At 40.3% G+C, this 15,984-nt stretch overlaps 2 protein-coding genes across 4 annotated transcripts in view; one reads left to right on the top strand and one right to left on the bottom strand.

Annotated features, from left to right (window-relative positions):
- Window positions 1-6,158, bottom strand: part of SHLD2 (shieldin complex subunit 2) — a 48,645-nt gene extending 42,487 nt beyond the window's left edge. Inside the window, exon 1 of one of the 2 annotated variants that reach the window (XM_072995080.2) lies at window positions 6,046-6,158. The gene's annotated coding sequence lies outside the window, so the exon portion shown is untranslated. Of the gene's footprint in view, window positions 1-5,843; window positions 5,912-6,045 lie in introns of those variants that run through there. The other variant, XM_072995081.2, reaches the window with a different exon arrangement.
- Window positions 6,159-6,257: 99 nt separating this feature from the next.
- GLUD1 (glutamate dehydrogenase 1) overlaps window positions 6,258-15,984 on the top strand; it is a 38,701-nt gene continuing 28,974 nt past the window's right edge. Inside the window, exon 1 of one of the 2 annotated variants that reach the window (XM_020805948.3) lies at window positions 6,258-6,837. In XM_020805948.3, coding sequence (XP_020661607.2) covers window positions 6,396-6,837 — 442 coding nt within the window. In that variant the 5' untranslated portion in view covers window positions 6,258-6,395. Of the gene's footprint in view, window positions 6,838-6,907; window positions 7,361-15,984 lie in introns of those variants that run through there. The other variant, XM_072995082.2, reaches the window with a different exon arrangement.

The following is a 15,984-nucleotide window of genomic DNA, read 5'->3' as shown; positions in this document are numbered from 1 at the left end:
TTTTCTTCTACTCTGTCCAGCCTCAGTACCTTCTCCTATTCACAAAGAAACTCCAGAACAAGCATATCCTGTTCAAGCTGGAGTGCATCCTCTACAAGATTTTGTGGTCACAAAATCCTGAACCACAAGTTAGTATCAACAAGGAAACCGAGGTCACCTAGGCCAGTGGTTCTTAACCTTTGTTACTCGGATGTTTTTGAACTGCAACTCCCAGAAACCCCAGCCAGCACAGTTGGTGGTGAAGGCTTCTGGGAGTTGCAGTCCAAAACTCCTGAGTAACCCAAGGTTAAGAACCAGTGACCTAGGCCATAACAATGTCAGTATAAATCGAGATCACTTCTGTCATCTCAGGCAAACAGACTGTTCAACAGTGCTGTGGGTGCACAATGGTATGCCAAAAGAACTCTTAGCCCATTGCTGATTCGAACATCATATTCCAACTCTCAAAACTAATAGATTTTTTGACAAAGAGAACAGTGGGAACTGGGAAGAGATGATTGCACCTCTCAATACATCTGTTCTGCTCTATCACTGAGTGACCTGGTAGATACACTTGTCTGAGACAAGCTTCACTGCCACCATCTATCTGTTCAGATCTTAGTGATACATGCCAAGTAAACACACTCTTCTAGAACTGAAGCATATACAGTATACTACAGTAGATTCCACTTTCACTGTCCTGGCATTAAAAAAAGAAAATAAGACTCATCAGGAAGCCCATAATGTGCATTAGGAAAGACTGATTAGTCAAAAAGAAAAAAGAAAAAAAGAGGATTAGGCGTCAGATGTCTATACCCCTGACAACTCATCTGGATTATAATGCCACAGAAAATTCCTTTTTCTCCTCTAAATGTTTTACATTACAAACCATACCTTAGTCACTTCTTTTCCATTTTATCAGCACCCAAATATATAGTTGCATTTCTCTCTCAAAAAAGCAAACTCTTGCCCAATTTTCATCCTTGACAGCTACTTAAAAAAAAGAACATATATTTCTTGCATTCATATAAAAATGTGAACCAAAGCACAGAAGTTTAATTTGAAATGTGTTTTTTATATGACTTATTGTCAATAAGTACATATAAAAAATCAGAGAGAAAGAGAATGGCGTAGAGGGGGTGCACAGGAAGAAAAATCTATACCCAGAAGATGTAGTGATTTGAACACTAAACAGACTCATCTTCTGCTACACAGACAGTATTACACATGAAGGAAAATTAATTCTAGGAGCTTATAGGGCTTAGCAGCCACTTATACAACCAGCTGTACCAATAAGCATGTAATCAACTTGCTTTTTTTATTTCAGTTACAAGAGAAACTCAATTCTGACTACAGTTCCGAAGCTGAATAAATTTTGCGAGCAAACAGTATCTCCAAATGCTGCTCTTATGCTCCCACTTCACATTTCATTTTAACTACAGTATAGCATTACAACAGCACCTGCAAAAATTTAACACTAACTAGGGGTGCCCTTGCAACCCCTAGTTGCCAAGGGTTTACAGACCATGTTCTGGAAAACACAAAGGTAAGCAATGTCTTAAATTATAGAAAGGGCTGCAAATTGTCCTTGAGGCTGAAGAAATAATTTAGCAGGGTAGGTGCAGGTACAATTGCAAACTTCTTTCACTCTCTTGCACAGTATGTGTGTGAACACAAGATCTCATTTTAGAAAAGTATTCCTTGTTTGGAATTTGTGAGCCAATGTATATTCTCAAATATGCAAGCCCTGGTGAGTTGTGTTATCTGTAGTTATAGACAAATAGAACATGGAATCTGCAAATATTCAGTCAAATTGTCCAAAGGTCATATTTCTAGTTCAAAACTATAATCATACAGGTCACATTACACTTTTAGTAGCAGGATAGTCCTGAAAGCTCAAGCTTACATCTGGTGGAAAAGGCAGATTTTCTTTTTCTCCTCTTCACACAACTGCAAGACAAAGCTGGAAAGTGCTAAGCTTTTTTGAAAATGTAAACCTTGGTGTCTCATAACAAACCTTCCATAGATACGATAAAGTTTCTGCCAAAGAGACAGCTCCTCAACTAAGTTTATTCATGAACATCAAGTACCGGTACTCTAGTTGAGAAGAATACAGATTTCTTTCTTTCTCTTACATACAAAGGGTTGAGGAAAACAAGCTTCTTAGAAGAAATATTCACATCCCATTAAGACCTCATGCCCTGGAAAACACAGGCAGAATCTCTGGAGAACTAAGGGACAGCATTATACAATCCAATAATTAAAAAAAAACCTACAGTGAAACAGAGAAAATATTGTTGAAAGCAGCTAGCCCTCTTCCTTCTGGAGAACAGATGCAACTTGCTTCAGAATTAACATTATGAACCAGAGATTTGTAATAAGTAAGACTCTTTAGTTAGTATGAAAAGGAGAAAAAAGTGGGCTTACAATGTTGTGTGTTTTGTGCCGCTAAGTTAGAACCCACTTACAGAAACCCTAATTTCAAAGCAAAAGAGGTATTTAAAGAATGGTTTAACTAGTTCCACTCCCCTCTGTGACTTTCCACAAATGGGGTTTCAAGCCCAAATTTCCAGAGTTTTAGCCTATCATTCTATCCGCTACACTAAGATACATCAGCCCACTCTAAAAGCAAATATTAAAACAGCATAACAGATATGTATTAATATCTACATTAATTTGTTACTGATAGACTGCTATGCTTATCTGATCTTGCAATGAATACATTGTACCTTTCTGAATCAAACTGAAGATAATCACAGGATTAGTTCAGGACATTACTCTATTTCTTGCTTAAAACTGGTCATTTGGCCAAGCAGACAAAAGGTCATGCAGGTATTTGCTTTCTATTTCTGGTCTTTTCAAAAATCAATTAAAAACATTGATGTTTCAGCAGGCCTTCCCCTTAGCTAATTCCTGATTTTCCCTTTTCTCCTCTCCTAGTGTTTGCCCCATCTTGTTTAATGTTTTTCCCTTTATTTAAAATTGTTTTAGTTATATTGTTATATGTCTGTTCTAAGCCGCCTAGAGTGGTCCTGAGGGACTAGATAGGTGGGATATAAATAAAATAAATAAATAAAATAAATTAAAAAGCTGCTTGCACACAACATTGCATCCTCCACTTATTAGATAATACTTAAAAAATTTATTTGAGAAAACATATAAAGTTAATATTGAGTATCAAAATATTGAAACAGGCCTGTACCAAGCTGTTAAACCAGGGGTGTCCAACCTTTCACCTTCCCTGGGCCACATTAGAAGATTAAAATTTGGTTTGGGCCGCACATACATTTGGTTTGGGCCGCATGGAGGGGCAGCCCTAGCCGTCCTCCGCAGCCCCACTCCAGCTGTGATCTCAGACAGCAGAGGCTGCCAGCTTCGACTCCGGTGGCTTTATGGAGCCGGGAGGGGGTCCACCTATTGATGGGGACGGCACAATGCAGTCACACAGCCCCCCTCTCCCCTCCTACTCCTTCCTTCTTTCCCTCTCCCCCCCACCGTTGAGATGTGCCCCAGCCGCATTCCAGCCACAAGCGCTGGCAGTGTAATTTGAAACTTTGGAATTTCTTTAAAAATAAAAAATTGCACTGGGCCGCATTATGAGCCAACCCGGGCCGCATGCGGCCCTCGGGCCGCAGGTTGGACAAGCCTGTGTTAAACTATCATAGAAATGTAACAAATATATCTTGACAATCCTTTGGCAAGGATAGGCAGCAGCACTGATCTGACTGACATTTATCAACGCATCCATATAAACTGCCCAAAACAGCCAGGCTTGTGTAGCCTTCAACAAGCTGCAGAGCCCCAGAACACACCCAGAACAGGATGTTAAACCACTTTGGATGGGAGAAGTATAGCTTCCAATTGTGTGAACAGTTCAATTAGGTTACTCTGTTTGCCTTATACAACTATAGCAGGGTTTCTCAAATGTTTTAATGTACATTGTCACCACAATCTTTCTGGCATAATAAAAAGAAAGTATTGACTAAGATATATTTCAGGGTTAACTTTCATAAATTATGATCCTCAGATATATGGAATTACACTGTGGACTGTAATCCACAAAAAAACTCACACTGAAATAGATCTTTGTCTTTACATTACCCCGTTTACATTATACAAACCTAAAGAGCCAAATACAACTATTTGTTTGAAAGTTACTGTTGTGATAGCTTTTCTCAAAGAAACTCAGAAAATTTTTGAGGAAGAACTATGATAAATGTTTGGAAGTTCACAATGTAGACATGAACCACAGTGGTTTAAGTCTCCAGCTGCAGAGCCAGAGGTTGGGAGTTTGATTTACTGTGCCTCACTGGCAGGGACAGGACTCTATTGTCTACAGCAGTGGTCCTCAACCTTGGGCCTCCAGATGTTCTTGGACTTCAACTCCCAGAAATCCTGGCCAGCAGAGGTGGTGGTGAAGGCTTCTGGGAGATGTAGTCCAAGAACATCTAGAGGCCCAAGGTTGGGGACCACTGGTCTACAGGGTCCTTTCCAGCTCTGCAATTCTGAGATTATGCCGCCATCAGAATACTGAGTAAACTTGGCATTAAGTTTTGTTCATGATTTACATATTTGGTCAATTTATTCAGCTTGTGAAGTTAACATCCTCAGGTACCTGGCAACTTCTCAGTCTATAGCACTAAAATATACAGACATTAATTGCTCACAAATATATATTTTTAAAAAAATATACATAATGTGTGGTGGCGCTGCGGGCTAAACCGCAGAAGCCTGTGCTGCAGGGTCAGAAGACCAGCAGTCGTAAGATCGAATCCACGCGACGGAGTGAGCGCCCGTCGCTTGTCCCAGCTCCTGCCAACCTAGCAGTTCGAAAGCATGCAAATGCGAGTAGATTAATAGGGACCACCTCGGTGGGAAGGTAACAGCGTTCCGTGTCTAAGTCGCACTGGCCATGTGACCACAGAAGATTGTCTTCGGACAAAACGCTGGCTCTATGGCTTGGAAACGGGGATGAGCACCGCCCCCTAGAGTCGAACACGACTGGACAAAAATTATCAAGGGGAACCTTTACCTTATAATCTATCATTTGAGCTTCTGAATGCAAATAGCATGGTGTCTTAACACAGGAATCAGTAGTTAAAAATGAAATAGCAATCCATGTTAATACATGGAAAGGGGGCTAATTCAAATGATTTGGTGAATAAAAGCAACCAAAGACCTACTCTAGCGACTGTTTCAAGCAGTAGACCAAGGTTATCTAATAAGGTCCACACAGCATTGCCCCTGGTACTCTGGAATACGAGTCTGCTGAAAGAAAAGACTTCATTAAAGATATGTGAAATATTTAAGAACCTGCCTAAGGAGCCAGAGTTTGGGAACTCAACTCTACTCTGCTTCCCAAAACAGCCAGGCTTGTGTAGCCTTCAACAAGCTGCAGAGCCCCAGAACACACCCAGAACAGGATGTTAAACCACTTTGGATGGGGCATAATCATTCTTATTATTTATCACAAGTCTCAGTGTTTTTCTATGATCGAGTGGGGATTCGAACGTGGGTCGCCCCGTCCAATGCCACTGAGCCAGTTTTCCACAATGTTTTGAAACAACATATTTTGTCGGCTAATAAAAACCGATTAAGTCCAAAGTCTGACAGCAGCAAAATGGACCACAATAGTCGGCACCTCCTAGGCTTCGCCCTCAATATAGACAAAAACGCGCTGTCAAGGGAAGGAAGAACACAGGAGACACATATACCCCCGTTTGCATCAAACCAAACTGCAGCCAAGCCCAGTTCGACTCGTTTCGACAAGGAGTTCCAATACTATACAGAACTGATGGCGAGAAACCTCGGCGCCCCGCCGCGCATTTTGGCTAAACTCCGGCGTACCACAGCCGCCCACTTACCCTGAGAGAGTAAAAAAGCTAACCGCCATTGCGCGCGCTCCGTTACAGAAATGAAGGCGGGACGAACGTCTCCCGAAGACCCAATCAGAAAGAGCCCCACCTCTCTTTCCTCCCCCTACGCCTTTACGGGAGGGGGGTGTGGTGGCCGCAAGCGCATGCGTGCTTGTAAAAGAGGTGCCCGAGGAAAACAGTAAAAACTCACCAGGGAGCGGCCCTCACGATCCTTTTCCACGTCCAGTATGGGAGGGAATAGCGCCTGCGCAATAGAGAGGCGTTCCGACTTGCTCCGGCTTTGGCCTCGCCCACCGCTTCCCCGCCTCCCCGAGGCCAATTTAGAGGCAGCGGGGAAGGGGGGGCGAGGCTGAGTCCCCCTGTTATTGTGCCATTGGGCCGCCCCGGCCCCGGTCCACCTCCTCCTTCCCCCCCCCCCCGGCTCGCCTTCTTCCCCTTCTTTCTTCCCCGCCTTGCCGCGTCGACGCCCTTGAGCTTTCCCTCAGAGCGGCGCGCGCGCTATAGCACAGCTGCTCCTTTTCCTGTGAGAAACCGCCAACCATGTACCGTTGCTTGGGGGAGCTTCTGGCGCCGGCTCGCGCGGCCGGGGCCGGCTCGTCAGCTTTATCCGGCGCGGAGCCCTGCGCGGCGGCGGCGGCCTTGTTGTCGGGGCACAGTTCGGGGCGGAGGCATGGGAGCGCCGGCAGCCTCCGCCGTTATAGCCAAGCCGTGGAGCGGGAAGACGACCCCAACTTCTTCAAGATGGTGGAGGGCTTCTTCGACCGCGGCGCCAGCATTGTGGAGGACAAGCTGGTGGAAGGGCTGCGCACCCGCGAGAGCCCCGAGGAGAAGCGGCACCGCGTCCGCGGCATCCTCCGCATCATCAAGCCCTGCAACCACGTGCTGAGCGTCTCCTTCCCCATCAAGCGGGATAACGGCGAGTGGGAAGTCATTGAAGGCTACCGAGCGCAGCACAGCCAGCATCGCACCCCCTGCAAGGGAGGTGAGAAGCTGCAGGCAGGGGCGGGGGACGAGCCCCTCAGCTTTCACTCTTTCCCCAACTCACTTTTCACACCCTGGGTCATCCTGCCCAGTTTGAGGGCTTCGCCCCACCCAGTCCTCAAGTTGACTCGGGGTGCGGTGGGTTGGCCACTGGCCTTTCTTAAGTGCCCGGCTTGGAACCCCACCCAACAAAGGGTTTATAGGGCGTCTGAAAAGCTGAGATACTGGCTGTTCACCAAAGCAGAAGCTGCAGCCAATTTACCACACCGCAGTCCTATCTGTGTTTATTCTGAAATGTCCCCTCCTGTGCCTAGTGAAGTTAAAATCTCTTTTTGCAGTGTTTGCAGCCTTAGTCTTTGAGGCGCCCTGTGACTCATTGTTGGCTCAATTGCAGGAGAGTGCCAGGGCTGTCTCACTGAAGTTTTGCCCACCCATAACTTAAGTGTGGTGTTTGCTGGCAACTTGGCCGCACTACCAGCAGACTGAGAAATAATTCCCTCTGGTTTGCTTTGGAAGATGTTGAAGTAAGTACTGTACTGCTGCTGATCAAGTTACGGTTGAAGTAAATCACTAAAAGGGGATGACTCTATTGGCTAGCAGTGGCTGAGCTGTTGCAGTGTTGTTTATTACATTTGTTAGGGCACACTCGATGAGGAGTGTATCATGGAGTTATCTTTCCAATAACAAAGTAGTTTAGGCTGAAAGAGGATGACTCACACTTGGTGAATTCCGTTGTCTCCCACACTTGGGTTAGTGCTGTATTGTCCAATATGCAGTTGTGTCATTTTGCAATGTGCAGTGTTTGGCCTGTTATTTGGAACAAATAATGACTCATTTTAAGTGTAGAACATACATGTGTGAACTAGTGGCAATGGCACATTGTTAAGATATGAAAAGACTGAGCTGCTAAACTAGGCTGTGTGGCAGAGATTTTAAAAAGAGGGGGCTGTTGACTGATCTTTTTGCAGAAAGCTGTGTGTAGAGGAATCTTAATTTTAGTCTAGTTTTCTCCCTTACATAAAGAATAGGTCAACTACATTGTCATCTCAGATTTTTCTTTCCTTAATTATGATGTTGTCTGTGTAATGAAAATGCTAAGCAAAACTGATCCTTTGAGAGTTGTCATCTTTTCTATACAGGTTTTTTGTAAGATAAGAGTCAGAAGTCTTCTAGTATTTCTATTAACTGTGCCTGTCAGATGTGTGTCTTTTCGGCATTATTATCTGATGATAAATCAGAATAGAAGTTAATATATCTTATCTGTTTCTCTGTTACTTGTGAAACACAGGTAACTGAGAAGCAGATGTAACCTGGCCTTGTCATAAAAAGCAACCCTTCATCCCTTTGGCAAAGATGGAGGAAACAGTATTTACCAAATGAGAAAATATGTTGAGTAATGTTACAGGAATTGCCTGACCTAGTAGTTCATGCTGCAGCACATATGCCCAATAACCAAAGAATACTGTGTTGGTAGTTATCATGTCCTTTTTGAGTGAGTGAGCAGAGCAAATTGTATTTTATACCTAGATGTATTTGTTATGAAATGTATCCCAAGAATTCTAGCCAGTTCATGTGGGTTTTGAGCTTATATTTCCATGTAGCTCTGAAAAGGTCTAAATAGAGCGTCTATGGGAACACTACATAGCTCTGTGGTACATTCCCCCACAAACTTTAAAAGAGGGAAGAGCATATGTTGTGTTTTCATAGATTGTAATTCATGTAATGTATATACAATTGCTTAAAGGCAAATCTTGCATAAGTGGTAGGCAGAGTAGAAACATCCCTTCCAGTCTAATATTTGTTCCTGCTTATGGGGTTTGAGAGCTAAGAAAAATGATAAGGTGCATTTCGGCACACAATGCAACTTTTCTTATTTGAAAGGGGATAGTTGCCCCACTTCTTTTCATGTTGAACAAAGGGGATAGTTGCCCCACTTCGTAGTCTCATGTTGAACAAACTAACTATCTGCAAGCTCTAGTAACAGCTCATGGTTATCCATGCAGACTAATAGTGCAAATAGGTTTTCCTTGTGAAGTTCTGAGAGGTTTGATGTACCAACAATTCTAAAGCTTTTAGAGGGAATGAGAATGATTGAAGCCAGTTAGTTGTTGAGACTATAGTAGATCCTTCAAGCTATTGTTTCATTTTTTGCTTAGTCTTCTGTAGCTAGTTTGGTCTCTGATAGGAGATCCATTTGACAACCCAAGGTTATGCTATAAAGTTGGAACTGGAAATGGTGTGTGATCTGCAGAAATGAGTTCTGTGAGTAAGTGGTGCTATGCAGAGAAACTTATCTGTCCAGAGGAGCATTCAGTAAAGCTGAATAAATGAAAGGAAGATCCTATACAACTTGTGCATTCTGCTGGGTGCTAAGCATCTGATAAATTTGCCATAGGGAAGCTAGTTTGCTGGCCTCTACTGAGATTATAGAGGCATGTGTCATTTCTTGTATACACATTATCTTTACTCAGAGTGGTTCAAAATCAGTTTATGCTACAATTCTCTTTAACATACAGCATAAAATGTCTTAGATCACTTTTGAGGGCGGTTTACTTGTTCTGTAGTGATGAGATTTTTATGACAATACCATACATAGGACAATTGCTGCTTTCTCTTTGCATTTCTGCTGTGTAGGCTGACTTGTTCCTGTTTCTTGCTGACACAGTACTGTTGCAGTATTGGATTTATCAGTTAATTAATGCCCAACATGACTTCCTTTATCAATATTTTCTTTTAATGCAAATCTATGGGCGAAGGCTGAGACATTATTCCCAGCCTAACAGTGGGAAATATAAGCCTGGTGGTTCTGACAAGCCCTCAGGGATTTTTTTTTTGTTATTCTGCAGAGTTGCAGAGTGTATCATCTTTTTGAGGTAGTGCACAGAAAATTCATATTAGACTGAGAATATCCTCTCAGCAATTATCGTCGTCTGGGGATTTGAGCTCAGGACTCTTTCTTCACCAAAAATATCTATTAAATTGTTATATAGGTATGCTGGTGGAAGGGTGTAAATCATAGTGGCAAATTGCTGCTAATTTACAATTTCCTGCTCAAATTCTTGTGCCTTGTTGGGAGGCTTGTTGTGTGACCCAGAATCCAAGTGGTGACTTTTTAATTAACTGTAATTTGATACTGCAGATTATATAATTTCTCTTTCACCAACATTACTACACAGAATTTTGGCAAAGGTTTTTGTTTAATGATTTGTAAATTAATGCCAAACAAAAACATGACTAAACACCTATGACAAAAGGTACATATTTCTTACACATTGAACCAGAGAAATTACATTGTATCAAGCAGTACACAAATGATATTTCTAGGATCTGAATATGGTACCCAGTATGGTGTAATGGATAGAATGATGGCTAGGACTCTGCAGACCTGAGTTCAAATTCCTACTGAATATGGAAAGTCACTGAGGAAGTGGAACTGGTAAAATCATTCCTTAAATATCTCGGTTGTCTTAAAAGTCCTATTTAGGGTTGTTGTCCATCTGTTCCAACTTGACAGCACATAACAAACTTATTAATCCAATACAAGTGAAACTGTTTCTCATCCTTGATTACTATAACCTCTTTATTCTTTCAATGTTATTCAATTAGATCTTTGTACTGTACTTTTGGTTCAGCCCTTTGTTTAGTTAATGTATATTTATCTGTAACTGTTAATCTTTTGTTTAAATAGATTTCATAGAAGGAATAGAGTAAGGGCTTGCATGATTTTAACTCTTGTTCTTCTCCTAATACATAGGCTCCACTTCAAAAACTGATCGGATGCTTTAACCTTCACATTAATTTGTGATTAGCATGTGTCCAGCTCTGTTGCTATTATTTCTCAGGATTCTGTTACATGAAGCACAGCTGATAGAATTTGTTATTCTGGGAAAGGAGAAAGGAAGTTCATGGATCTGCTATTAACACAGTGAGAAACAGTGTGGATTTGATTTGCATAAAATTGATCTAAATCTTGATGTTTAAATAAAACTATTCTGATGATTTAAATAAAGATTTTTTTAAAAATTAAATCATTTTAATAATTTTTAAATATTTTTTATAAAAATTATTGATGTTTATCCACTCTGATGAGAAATCGTAGTTTGTATGTACTTCTTGATCAATATGGTCTTCAATACAGTGGTGTCCTGCTTGACGATGATAATCCATTCCGTTAAAATCGCTGTTAGTGATATCGTCGTCAAGCGAAAGAAAAAACCCATTGAAATGCATTGAAAACCGCTTCAATGCATTCCAACGGGCAAAATACCTCATCATCCAGCGAAGGTCCTCCATAGGGAAAGCCATTTTTGGTCGCTGTCTTTCGGAAATAGGTCCGGAAAACAGCGGATGGCCATTTCGAAACCTGACGATCAGCTGTTTTTGATTGTCGTAATGCAAAGAATTGGTTCCCAAAGCAGGGAACCGATTGTCGTAAAACGGATTTTTCCCATTCAGTCATTGTTTTGCGATCACAAAAACTTCATTGTGAAGCGATTTTGTCGTGGAGCAGGGTAATTGTCAAGTGGGGCACCACTGTAGTTGAGTAGACTCAGTAGAGAAGACAGGAGGGCCTGGCGTGCTCTGGTCCATGGGGTCACAAAGAGTCAGACACAAATAAACGACTAAAGAACAACAACAAGACTCAGTAGATTTGAGGCTGAACTCAAGGCATTAGTTTCCTGTATGCAACAGAGAAAGACTTCTGTCATTCAACTTCAGACTTTCGTCATGTTTGCCAAAAGGGATGGAAATTACTAGTACCCAAAGCTTATTTTTTTGCAGTAAAGGTTAAAATTGGAATCCAGAGAGGCGCATCTAATGACATTGTGTACACCATAAAATGGTTGGCCTCTGTTCCCTTTCACAAGCTGTTTGTGAAGCTTTTCCAAGGAGTAGCAGATAATAGGCAAAAATCAATATCATGTCACTCCAGTGATTAGAGAAAGGTATTCAGATTTTTGAACCTTTACTAATCTGTTCTCATATGTGCATTACTGACATGTGCTGAGCAAGAGAAAGTGAATCCTTAATGTACTCCCTCAATATAATGCCCTCCAGATATGTTGGTCTAGAAAACCCATCATGTCCGGCCAGGAGCCCTTGTCCATGTTGGCTGGAGATGATGGGAATTGTTATCCAGCATAAAGAGAGAGCACTGTTGCTGTAGAAGGCCTGCTTATGAAATTGCTTTTTAAGACATGCCAGAAGCCACAGAGTAAGTAAACATTAGACCTTCAAATAAAGACATAGATAGCAAGGAAAATTTGGCTTTCCCTGTTTGCATTCAGCATTGCTGAAAGAAATGATTAATCTTGGACAGAACATCTACTAAGCTGAAAGATAAGACCTACTGTTTACCAGGATCAGTGTTAAATTATTTGAAGATTAAAGTCAAAAGGTCAGAGTGTTGGATATTCACATTAAACTGTTAATCAGTTGAAGATTTTTGAAATTCCCGTATCTTTCATTTGTCAACATATGGCCCACTTTCTGCATAATATAAAGTGCTACACATGTCATGTTTTCCACTAGGCAGAGAAATTTCTCTACCTAGGACCTTGAATTAGTGATCTTGGGGAATTGAACATAGAGCCCTATTTGTGCAAGGCATATGGCAGAATAGTGACCCTTTCCCTTTAATACAGAGCATTTGTGTTGTGCATATAGGGTGCTTAAAGTATTTGATGCCTCTTAAATTAACTCTGTTTCTGTTAGTAGGCAGAATATTTCATTTGATGCATGTATTTTGGGTACTTTAATAGCAACATTAAATTATAAAGTTCATTGTACAAAAAGATTAAATCCTTTACATTGACAATGAATAATCATTTCAGATATTGTATTTTTTTAGTTATGTAAGCTGCCTTAGGTTCTTTTTAAGGAGAAAGGTAGGGTAACATGTTTTTAATAAATAGCACAGAATAGTGGCTAAATGTTGTGAATGTGCAGATTTAAGTTTTGTAGCTGTTTAGGCACATATGTAAATAGATATTCAGCAGTAGATTGTGGCAGTGTGGAAATGGTTCTGGTGGAATTTAAATTTTTTAGATTTCCTATTTTAAAAGTAAGCTTCCATACTTACAGTTTAATATTCAAACTTATTACACTCTCATTACCTGGGTGCAGTCTTCATTCTCTCCTAGTGTACTCTTAAGTCCTCTCTTCCCTAAATTACTACTTATAGTCTTATCTAGCACAGTAGCAACAGGTGTGCATGATCCTTGAGAGGGCAGGGTTTTGTAATCCTGAATGAGTTTGGGAGCCTGCTTCAGTTCCCACGGCTCCTAGTGCAAGAAGCCAGATAATGAATAGCAGTGAAACAAAAGTGGCAAATCTGAGTCTGGCACATACATTCTAAGCATCTTTGTTCCAGAAAGGCATTGGCCTTTTCAAGGTGAATGTAGAAAACTATGGCATTTTTTAAAACAGAGACAAATGACAAGATTTTATGGGCTGCAGCACACTTGATCAGATAAAGTCTTCATTACTCTTTAAGGTACTATTAGACGGTTGTCCTTACTTCAACAGACATATACACTACCACTACCCCTGATAAATGTTATTTGACCTTGTTTTCCCAGTTCTTGATGAAAGGAAGTAGCATTATTCTCATTGCATACAAACCTTTATTGGCATTGAAAGGAAGCAGCAGACAGTAAACCCAAGCACTGAAAGGAAATGTAGAAACAAAAACAGTGTGCTGTTTTGACTTCTAACCATGTAGTTTTACATGACAGATTAATGATTGGGTAACGTGGATAGTGCTTTTTTGGAAATCTTTCAAAACTAGGGATTCTTTCAGTGTGCACAGAAATTAGAACAGTTAAATTGTCAAGGTCCATACTTTTACAGAGTTTATTATGTAAGAAAACAGATAAATTGGAGGAACTGTATGAAGACCCATGAAAAAAAGTTTGTGCAAAAACACTTGATTCATAATAATGTGAAAAAAGTGGTCACAAATATATATACATCTGAAGTTCATGGAATCAAGTATTTTGAAAAATATGCACAAAATATATAAATAATTGAGTAGGATTAAAAACAGTTGTGATCTAATGCGAAACAGCATAGGAAAGATTCACCCAGCTTTCTATTTAGCACACAGTTTTTAAATGCAAAATGAGTTTTTTAGCCTGAAACGCATACTTTTTTAAGGTGAAATTTTGAAACAGAATTGTATTAACTGTAATGATTCTATGGCAGGACAAGTTAAAGCTTAAATTTGTTTGAGGTTTTTTTCCCTCCTGACAAAAACTTTTAACAACATTTTGATTTTAATAGTGAATTTCATCATGTCTTCGGTAATTTTAAGAGTAATAGTTTGTGACCAAAAACTGCATCTATCTTAGAAAATTGTACAGTATTCTTCCCGTTATATTGTTTCTACTTGACCTCTTTTCCCTCTTAACAATGCAAGATTGAATACATTTACAGTACTTGTAAGTCCAACTGAGCTCAGTTATGCTAAATAAAACCTTTTAGTCTTTAAGTTTCCATAAGACACCTTGTTGTTTTTGCTGCAAAAAGCTAACAGAACTAAACCCCCCTCCCCTTGGCTTTCAGTAATGAACCTGTTTAAGAGTTCAGCTTTATTATTTTGCTTTGCAATTCCTAGAAATTATATTTCCTCTTAAATAATTAAATGGCTGTAATGTAGAAAAAGGAAATTGAAATCCTTTACAAGACAACGGGTAAAAGAAGAAATTGGTTTGATGTGACATCTGAAATGCAAGATACTATATGAACAATCTCTAAAACAAATGAATATGATTCTCCAAGATCCTACTTTGCATGTTGCGTGCTTAGAGGCAGCACTTAACTAGAAACCACAGCTGTTCTTATTCATCATGTGGACAGCTGCCTAAAGAACTAAATGTATCCAAAGAGGGCACGGGAAGTAGAAGTTAGCAGCGTGGAGTGACTGATGGAAGCTGTCTGTACTTCTCTTAGAAAAAGTCTGGGAAAGATACAGGATCTGAATATAGCTGTTGATGCCATAGAAATGTGCAAACCAGAAATATTTCCATTGTTGTCTGGAGACTTAGTTCAAATAGAGCATCTTGCTTGTTATAGTACAGTATTCTATACTTCAATCTTGCAATTTTGCAGCCACATTTTTTGTCTTTTAAGTTTAATTGTTTTAGCTTCTTAATAGCAAGTGCTCTTTCTTAGAGCAGAGTATAAACAAATGTTTCTTTCTAATTTGCCAAATTGGCAACACAATATCTTTTCAATTGTTGCTTATCTCTGAATTTATTTAGTTATTCACTGAAACATAATGAATGTTGAAATCCTGTTACTGTGCAGTAGTTTCTCTACTTCTGCACAGTAGCAGTAATTTCAACAGTTAAATCTTATTTATTTACAATATGAATGCTGTCATGCTGGGTAACAGTTAGTACCCATTAATATGGTTTTAACTTGAGTATATTGATGTCCAAGGCTAATGAGTTGTGTGCTTCTCATATAGTGCTGTAGCTTTGGCATATAATGTCAGTGGTAGGAAAAGTGTGTAGTAACGTTCAGGGTGGTATTTGTTTCCTGAGTACAAGCATGACTGGGAAAAATCTTTACCTGAGGTTCTGGAGAGTCAGCTACAATTTGTACATGACAGCTTCATGTATTCATACATTCATGGGTAAGAATACTTAGAGGATAAATGATAAATCGGTTGCAGAGTACTTCCTTTCCAAAAGGTTGGAGTTCAGAACATGAAGTCTCCAGTTAAGAGCTAGAAGGGGAGAAAAAGTTTCTTCTTGAGATCTCTGAAAGCCGCTAATCACAGTATAGTTACACTCTACCCTTACAGTTTGATTGCACATTAATTGCCATGCTATCCTTCTGTGGTAGTTTAGTGAGTTACTCAGAATTCTCAAGCAGAGAGTTCTAGACATATTGGCAGAGTACAATACTGAGATAGATAATTGATCTTGCCTTTGTTTATTGAGAGAAAATACACACAGGCTTCCTCCCCCTACTTGCAGCCTCTTCACCTTTTGCTGCAAGCTATAATTAAGCCAACCTAGCAGTTTGAAAGCATGTAAAAATGCGAGTAGATAAATAGGTACCACCTCGGTGGGAAGGTAATGGCATTCTGTGTCTAGTTGCGCTGGCCACATGACCACAGAAACTGTCTATGGACAGA

This window comes from Pogona vitticeps, chromosome 3, assembly GCF_051106095.1.
Source record: "Pogona vitticeps strain Pit_001003342236 chromosome 3, PviZW2.1, whole genome shotgun sequence".
In the NCBI taxonomy this organism is placed as follows: domain Eukaryota; kingdom Metazoa; phylum Chordata; class Lepidosauria; order Squamata; family Agamidae; genus Pogona; species Pogona vitticeps.
This window is presented reverse-complemented; position numbering and strand designations above follow the sequence as displayed.